The sequence below is a fragment of the Leiobunum rupestre genome, chromosome 11 (assembly GCF_980474605.1).
Source record: "Leiobunum rupestre chromosome 11, qqLeiRupe1.1.hap1, whole genome shotgun sequence".
Lineage (NCBI taxonomy): Eukaryota > Metazoa > Arthropoda > Arachnida > Opiliones > Sclerosomatidae > Leiobunum > Leiobunum rupestre.
The window spans coordinates 24,130,949-24,140,180 of NC_143394.1; the positions used below are offsets into that span (position 1 = coordinate 24,130,949).

The 9,232-nt window shown below is 32.0% G+C and overlaps 1 protein-coding gene across 2 annotated transcripts; it reads right to left on the reverse strand.

The window, feature by feature from the left end:
• Positions 1-406: 406 nt before the first annotated feature.
• On the reverse strand, positions 407-8,936 carry Sirt1 (NAD-dependent protein deacetylase sirtuin-1). 2 transcript variants are annotated; one of them, XM_090162633.1, is made up of 10 exons: positions 8,734-8,936; positions 5,724-6,211; positions 4,559-4,711; positions 3,974-4,201; positions 3,307-3,505; positions 3,111-3,228; positions 2,624-2,976; positions 1,587-1,881; positions 1,323-1,528; positions 407-1,263 (listed from the first exon to the last, which is right to left on the reverse strand). In XM_090162633.1, the coding sequence occupies exons 1-8, from the start codon at positions 8,888-8,890 to the stop codon at positions 1,589-1,591; spliced, it is 1,989 nt and encodes a 662-aa protein (XP_090018759.1). In that variant the 5' UTR covers positions 8,891-8,936; the 3' UTR covers positions 407-1,263; positions 1,323-1,528; positions 1,587-1,588. The 2 variants fall into 2 exon arrangements, with proteins under 2 accessions (XP_090018759.1, XP_090018758.1); XM_090162632.1 differs by having other exon boundaries at positions 1,323-1,881.
• Positions 8,937-9,232: the final 296 nt, after the last annotated feature.

Below are 9,232 nucleotides of genomic sequence, written 5' to 3' on the forward strand. Positions count from 1 at the left end.
TCCTTAAGTTGGAGCTTAGCCAGAACATTTCATTCTATTAGTTAATCATTCCCAGAATGAGGTATCAATTCATGGTGGAAGTTAAATGATTATTTCTCTTCAAGAACATAATTCACTATTAATAGCCTCTATAATGCCAAATATATCAATTTCAAACACTGGAAAAACGAGCAACTCTAAGCTCTGAAATTATCGCCAGTAATGAAGATTCTCATAAGATTATCTCCGTACAGAGTTATATACATTTAAATTCCTCTTGTGTAGAAGATAGTATAACAGGAAACCTTCATTTTTATGCTATGCCTATTCAGAACAGCAGCAATTAAGCTATAACTCACAATTTCTATGCCGAGACTATTGAAGAGTATAATTATTTTGTTTTAAAGTGAAAGGTATCACCATTACATACTTCTCTATAAAAGGTTTACTATTAAAAGACTATATAACGTAAATTAACCTAATTATACATATTAAAATGCAAACATATAAGCATTTACAAGACTTGCTACTGATAGTTTAGATTATAAATTAAGCAAGGTAACATTTGAGTATTATAAAAAAACAAACTATAAAGTCAGCTCAACCCTTCAATGTCGGTCAATAAGGTTCAGTAGATGATCAATATATTTCACAGGCATTATAAAAAACTAATTATACCACCAATCAAATGAGGAACACTTTCCGCAATTTCCATGTGTAAGGAAAACACATCCAAATATTTTTACAATAATAAAAATTATTAGTTCCAAAATATTTTATGCAAATACACGTTGCTTAGAATTGAGAGAGAGTAGTTAGCATCAATGTTTAAAAACCATAAGATAAAGATCCCTTACAGTGAGGCAATTTGTTATTAGCATATATATATTGGTTGCATTTTTAAATTCCTAATCAGACAACAAAATGCACAAAGTTAATTTGTTGAACCATACAGATAAAAACTAAACTTTTGTTCAGTATAATGCCTCAGATAACATGCTTTTCATGGTATTCACTACGTGAAGGATCTTGCATAGTTTAAAACATTTTTGCTAAACTTCTATTTCATAGACATTTCAAGCCATATAGTAGAACTGGATAGTATTTTATATCCAGAAAAACAGTTGGAACAAGATACTTTATAAATTAGACCAGCTTTAATGATTTATGATTGATCAGTCCAGATAGTTGCGTTTCAGTGCCATTTAAACTATCACATAAAAGTCTTGTCGTTTGACACAAGCATTAAGAATGGTTGCAAGAAATTTAGATAGATTCTTTCACCTGAAATAGATAAATGTTATTTTTTAAATAAATTAAAGCATAAAGTGTATGGAACTTACTTAGCATTCATGAATCATGGATGTAGTACCGGTACCAGACTCAACAAAATTTAAATTAGCCTAAACTAAACTATTGGGGTCAACTCATTTACCTAATATTGCAACTTTATGACAATAGGTTTTAACATATTTAAGTAAAGTGCTGCATAGTTCGTAGTCTTTTCTTTAAGCAATTTCACACATACATTTATTACCATTTCAGTCAACTGTTAAGGTAATTAATTTAAATTATTTATAATACCAAAAAGAGTAGAACAGAACTACTTTTAGATGTCATTTATATCTAGAAGATCCGTAACACTGTCACTTCCTACTGGTATGTCGTTAAAATTGCAAAAGTTATCACAGTCAATTTCTGTAATCTTGCTTGTTGAGCAATTAACACAATCCGAGCTATTTTCAAAGTTTTTTTCACTTATGATGCAAGTTTTAGTATCAGAAACTGGCTCAGGTTCATTTTTAACATCGACGTCTTTTAACAGTCTGAAATCATTTACCATTTCAACTTCAGCTCCTGCAAATATATACCGGCTGGGTGGAAGAAAAAGGAATGAGCGATCTGTAATGAAAAATATAAGAAATGTTTTTAGCACTTGTTCTAGAAAGACGAACATGTTTATATTTAGCTAAACTAATTAGACGATTCTATAAATGAATTTTTCCACTTGGGGAACATAAGAGCTAACCAACAAGGCTTAATTGACTCCTAAACATTAAAAAAAATTCCCCTAATATTGGAAGGGAATAGATAATAAGAATGGTTCCTTTCCGCAACATCTCCACAGATCCTGTTAGGCTACAATTGCTACAAGCAGCTTTATGTACCAAAACTATTAATGGAAAATATTATAGACTGAAATAAGGTTCTGCAACAGGACGTTGCTTTACCAAATTCTTTAGTTTGAACTTTTGAAATTCTTGGGCCAAGCATCACTTCCAGCAAGATGGTAGGACAAGTTTTTTAAAAAAAATGCGGAATCAAAGCCTGCTAGATGGAATATGCGAAAGATTCAAAATGTATAATAAATTTTTTTATTTAATAAATTATCAAGCCTAAATAACAAAATTTTGCAAGTAAATTTATTATTCTTCTAATGTTAAATAGGCCTAAGATAAGTAATTATTTATATATCTTAAAGGGATTTGCAATATATTTGAATAACTTTATAATCAAAAGGGGTTATTACCATTCATTGGTATTTCTTAATGCTTAGAAACCCGTAAGAGGTTAGTTCTTTTTATACAAAAGGGTTCTTTGTGACAGTTCTATAGATAAATCTAACTTCACTTAATATACTAACCTGGCAGTTGAGATGCAATTGTACAATTTTTATAGAACCCAAAAGAATGGTCAGAACGACAATCGTCCGAATATTGCAATGTAGAGGAATGAATTTCATTAGATGTAGAATCAGCTAAATGAATGTCAGCTAACTGTGAACAGCCGCAGCTATTTGACTCATCATCCTTTACGCTTGTTAATGGAACTTCCCCGGACACTTTTGTGGAGTTATTGTTGACCTCTTTGGTTAGCTGTAAATTATCTGTCCCCGAAGCTGAAGTGCCAGTATCACATTTAGGCATTGGTTTCAGGGCACAAACCTCTTGGAGGGATGTTGCGCTTTGACACACATGTGACCAGCCTGTACCAAGCCTAGAAATTATTTATAATTATCAATATAATTGCTTTAGCTACAGAACTATAGATATAATTAAGAGGATCATTGTTATTGTTACATAATTATATCACACATGAGATCTCTATGCGGCTTAAAACCCATCTCTTACCTCCTACAAATTTCCTCAATTATGACATCACAATCTCCTAAAAGTTGAACATCAAAATCCAAATGATTCAATGGTTCACGATTAATTAAAATTTGCGGAATATTTGAAGGAATTGAACCTATTAATAAAAATTGGTAAAACCCGAGTTAGTCTTCAACGCAATTGTGTTTAAAATATTTTTAACAAAAGCAGTTACTTGGAATTAAAGCCACAGGGCGAACTTTAAGAGAGGAACCCATCACTATGAGAAGATCGCATAAATCTTTGTCCTGGCCCATCGTTTTGTGAAACTCATCGGAAAGGCCTTCTCCAAAAAACACTATGTCAGGTTTCATTACAGCGATTTCCCCTCTAGAACTCTCATGTTGAGAACACTTTGGACATAAGGGTATTCTCTACAGAAAAAAAATGTACCAGGTAATTAGATATCAACAACACTATAAGAATACACTTTATGGTATAAATTTATATATTTTTCTAACTAAGAAAGCATTGAAACAAAACTAGATTTCAGGAAACTGGAAATTTCATTGCGATATGCAACTATCAGCAGATGAAGGAATATATGGCTTATAATGAAATAATCATAGCTAAATAGAAACAAGTCAGCTTATGTTTATTGAGAAAAAAATTTATTGAAACCTGGAAGCAATTTAAATCAATTGAAATTATGGTGTTATTAAATTAAATAAATTCATTTGTTAGGTTTTTTTTACCAATTTTCCCGTTATTTCTAGGTGCAATAGCATCTAATTCTTCCCAATAAGGGAATTTGAACCATAACCAATTTTTAGGTCAAAACCAGCATTTTACCTTGAAAAATATGGTTTAGCAAACTTCTGAGTAAAGTGGAATGAACAAACCTGGTTGAATATATCATCCTTAATTACTGAGCAATCTACTTTGAAACCGCATCTAGTACAAGATGCAGTGGCAAAAGACCCATGGCAAGTGATAGCTTTAGTGATTCCTGCAGCTTTTTCAAGTGTATCAATATTTTGGGAGTAGTTTCGGAGCAATTTCCCTTGTTCCTGAAGTAGTTTTATAAAGTAGTGACTCACAGATGGTTTGAATTGACCGGGATATATTTCCTAAGAACGAAAAAACTGGTAATTAATCAATTTTTCTAATTAAAATTATTAAACCATTTGTATTTTGTCAAGAAATCACTCCCATAGCAATTGTGTAAATGATTTTTGATTTTGAAAACAGGTGGAAGAATTTTTGGCTAATTTCCTAAATCAATTTAGTTGGGTTACATATACTGTTAAACATTTAATTTATTTTAAATATTTTACTTTTACCCATTTTATAATGTATATATAGTTTTAGCCTAGAGTTATCTATATTTATTTCTTTAAACATAACTCAAAAACTATTTATTATGAGGAAATCAAATTCATTTATTATCAATATTGGCTTATTTTGTACCAATTCCCAAAACTTACCTTTGCAAACTTAAAAAAAGGTCTGGGATCCTTCTTAAAGTAATGTATATCAAACATTGCCTGGGGATCTGGGAGATCAGGAAAATCTTTACTGAGCCGGGCATAAATTCCATTAGTAGATCTAAAATCAGGAATCCCTGATGAGACTGAAACCTGGTTGGAATTAAAAATTGCATAAGAATATAAAATATAAAACATTTTGAATAATTAAATTTTAAAAATGTGTAGGAGAAAACAATACAAATATACTTATGACAATTGAAATACCGGCAAAATTAAACTACAGCGGCCTCATGGATTTATTTTTGGCGGATAATGTAGAACTTGGCGCAGAGATTACGAAGTTAATTTTTTTGGGCCGCAAATGATAATTTTTTTAATTAACTAAATTTTAAAAAGTTGAAATTTTTGGGGATTAGTAACGTTTTTCTTAAAAATAGTTTCGTCATGTATCTGCCAACACCACACTTATGCTGGGAGTAGTGGCGTACTCCTGGGAGGCAGTTTGTGGATGACAACCACCAATCCCCCAACGGGTGGTTGGAATACTTCCATCACGGGTGTCCCCACCCCTGTCGCCACGTATCCCCCCGTTAGCGAGGCAGTTACACTTATCTCACTCTGATTAATCAGTTATTGTGTGCTGGTGTCTAATGCCTTGGGTCAACACCGATTCGTGTATCTCAAAAAAAATTCCCATTCCAAAACTTTTAAAATTAAAATTAAGAAATGAAATTGCATTTGCGGCCAACATTAGAAATACCCTCGCTATATACGTGATAAGGTCTACATTATCCACAAAAAAAAGCAAAACATAAGGCCGCTGTAGTTAACTTTAGTAGTTATTAGTGAGAGTTGGGTCAGGCCCAACCTAGCACTACCTTAACTCTCATCTCTATTTTATGCCTTAGACAATTCTGAAGTATAAAGGCTTTAAAGTCGGGAAGTTTTGGAAATCAATCAATGGCCATCTGAACTATATCAAATAAAGAGTAAACTCACATATGCCTTACACAACCCAACTTAAATTTATGATTTTTGAAGGCCACTGTGGGAAATACCCCAGCCTAACATAACACAAAAATTATGTTAACTGTAACTTTTGCCTTTAAATAAATAATAAAGAATTCTTAATTTACGAAGTTGTTTTTTTACAAAAACATACCCCCGCTCCTGTTAGAACAATAATGTTCTTGCTGGCTTTAAGTAAATTGACAACATCGTCCAAAGTATTAATATGAGAGAGTTTCGTTCTCCTTGGAGGTTCACTGATGATGTTGACAATAATCTTCCACAGAGTAATATCATCTAAGTGCAAAGGAACTAGCGTTTCTTTTGGTACGAGTTCTTGGATGATTAACCTGGGGTTGGAACCATTATTAATTTGATGCTGAACCCAACTGATGGGACCCGAAATCGGTTTCCATTCATGACCGCTTAAATCTGAGACATCTGAAAGTCCAGAAATGTCACTCAGAGTTGAAGCAACATCATCGCCGTCATCGTCAGAGCTTATTGGATTATTTGAAGGCGCAGATGACAAACTTTTTACATTCTCTAAACATTTGTTGAAGTTCTTAAGCCTTGGTGAGGAACTAGATGTATTTCCAGATGATTCAGAGAGGTTATTATGATATTCATATTGAGCATTTTCTAAATGAAACGAGAAGAACATAGTGAAAGAAATAAGGTTAAGTTCCCAAATAATTAATTTAAAAATTCCATGTTTTGGAAGTATGATTCTTCAGTTAAAACCACAAGACTTTTTTTAAGGTCTATTTAATTAAAAATTTGGTTAAGGACCGAGAGGCTCATTGGCGGTTTTTATTTCAGAAAAGGTTAATGGAAATGTTTTCAGAATTTAAAAAATAATTCGTTTTGAACATAAAAATAAAGCAATAAATTTGAACGTAAAAGTTAGTATTATAAAGATCTATTTAGATTCTGATTTCAATCATTTTCCAATTTGGTAGATAAATGCTTTTGGCTCAGAATTATCATCATCAAATTAGTCTGGCATTAAATAATTCTTTGAATAAAACCTCCCAACTGTCTTGCACCCTTGTCGACTAATACTGCCAGAACTTTTACAGCAGCTTTGGCAATATGAAGAAAAACGGTTTTGAGTTCAGTCGCAGTAACACAAGCCATATATTTCACTTAATGAGGATTTTATGGAAATATATCAGCACTTTTTCTGTTTGAAAAAAAGTAGCAAACTATGAACATATTGCGGAACCTGATGTTATGCTTTTGTTTTTGCTTTTTTTTTCTAGAATCATTAAATAGCAATAAGAACAGAAATGGTTTTAATTAAACTTATTTCTAAATAAATTGGTACGGAGAAAAACTTTTAATAGACTAAGGCATTTTTCAAACTTTAAAATAGATAAAACTTCTAAAGGGAGAGATCACACAGCCAAAGTGGAAACACCACTAGTAATGTAAATGTGATGCACTAATAAAACAGCTTTTTGCTAAAGAACTATGGTGACTTTTTAGAAAAACATTTTATGTAAACTACTATTACTCACATTACTACTAAAACTATTTTAAAACACATGACATTAATTTTAGTACATTCAACAAGGCCATGGTAAAGCTAATACAAATTACAGGTAAAACAAGAAGTTTGTAGTCCGAGGGTTTAATATTTTTATTTAAAAAAAAATAGAATTTGTTGAAATTACAGAAGGTTTTAAATACTTATTAAGTGAAAACCAATGGAATTTGGTTGAATCTTGGATTAATAATATTATTAATCCAAGGTTGAATAATTGGTTTAGCAGGGTTGCCACAATTCAATCAATTTTCCTGACTTTTCCAGGTTTTCCCTGACCATCTCCGGAGATTTTCCCTGACTGATTTCGTATTGTTTAACCAATATTTTAGTAAAAGTTTCCTATTTGCCACAGAAATTAAATTCCGACACTTCCCTGATTTTTAGACAATTTTTAAAATTCCCTTAATTTTATACCCATATTAAAATTCCCCAACTTTTCCAGGAATTCCAGGTACCATGGCAACCCTGTTTAGGGTGCAAACCTTTTGGCCTGAATCTGCGTGACACGATAACTGGCGTAATTTTGTTAAAAATGATTTCAAATTTTGTAGATTTTGGATTTCTATCGAATTCAAAAAACTTAAATGCAAAGGAAGGAATACAAAAAATTCCAAAAATATGAAAATAATGTAATTATACAAAGTTATTGAAAGATATTTAAAATATAGGAAAAATTATAAAACATAAAAGTAAAAAAAATATATAGATTCTTAATCTCACCTTTTTAAATCGGTGCCCATTTTGGGAACAAATTAACCAACGAAGAAACAGGGTAGAATCTACTCCCACCATTATAGTGATAATTACACATTAGTAGTTTTGGTATGATACCTGAATCTTAGTGGATCATGTAACGGACTAGCAGCCAATAGTTGATTTTAAAAATAAGTGGTCTTGCCCAACTTGTTCAAATGTTACTCTTACGTCTTAAGACAGCTTTATTAGTATATTCTTCGCACGAGCAAGTTGCATGCTTGCTAGAAAAACCTAAATTTATTGTGCACTTGTAGTCTTGTAAAAGTAAGAGACTGCGACGTAAGAGCCACATTAAAACAAGAAGGCCACAATACTTTATAGAAAGAACTATTTACCCAAGTCCTCTAGTTTCAAAGTATACTTATAAGTAGTGAAGTAACTGAACAGCAAACTCTAGATTTTTACCTTATTTGGAAACTATCAACAAATTATTGAATATTATTTATGTCGGCATACCATTAAAATGATTACCAAAGTAAAGTATAAAAAACATCTGTATAATTATCCTCATTCACATTTTTTCCTAATTCATAAAGTGCCTAATGAGTAATAAAATTTAAAAAAAATTACAATTATCGTTAAAACGTTTATTTGTATAGAATAGCTACCATGCATGTTGTACAGCTTTAATAGTCAACGCACACGTGCTCATGTTTACACGAATTTAAAAGGAAAATCATGTGATTTTGTTTGGCCAATAACAGTTCGGCTTCCCCAAGAGAGAGAAAGATGGAGGCAAGCGCCGCCTCGTGAACCGAAATTAAGCCTAAAACTACTACAAAAACGCTAGACAATACCCAACGCCAATGGAAACTACGCGTCAAACATGCATTTCATATTACACGAAAATACTCACCGAAGACTTTCTTTGAAGCTTTTAAATTATCGTTAACGCATTTAGAATTATTAAAGGAATTTACTGTTGCGTCTGAATCTTCAAAAGTGTTTCCAATTTCAAGTCTTTGACGTTTTAAAGCTGGCATGGCGAACGAACCCCGTCTCTCCACTGCCATCTTTGAAGTTCCTCACCTCCTTAGGTCCATTGACTTCATGGTTGCCAATTGGCAATGAATCGGAGTGTATTCATTATAATAAAAATTATTGGATAGGGTGCGTCAGATCTAGTAAGAACCATTTTGAAGAACTCAAACAAAAATGTAGAATAAAAACAAATTAAATTTTCATATAGGCTTTGATATAGTTCGTAATCAAAGGAATATATTCTGGCCGTTATGCAATAAAACCATCTTCGACATAATCTATAATAATATTTCATAAATATATTTTACTGACAAGGAGGAGAGTACCCGAGGTGTTTATTGCCGATTTTGTTCAAAGTCGGGCGTAATGTAGAC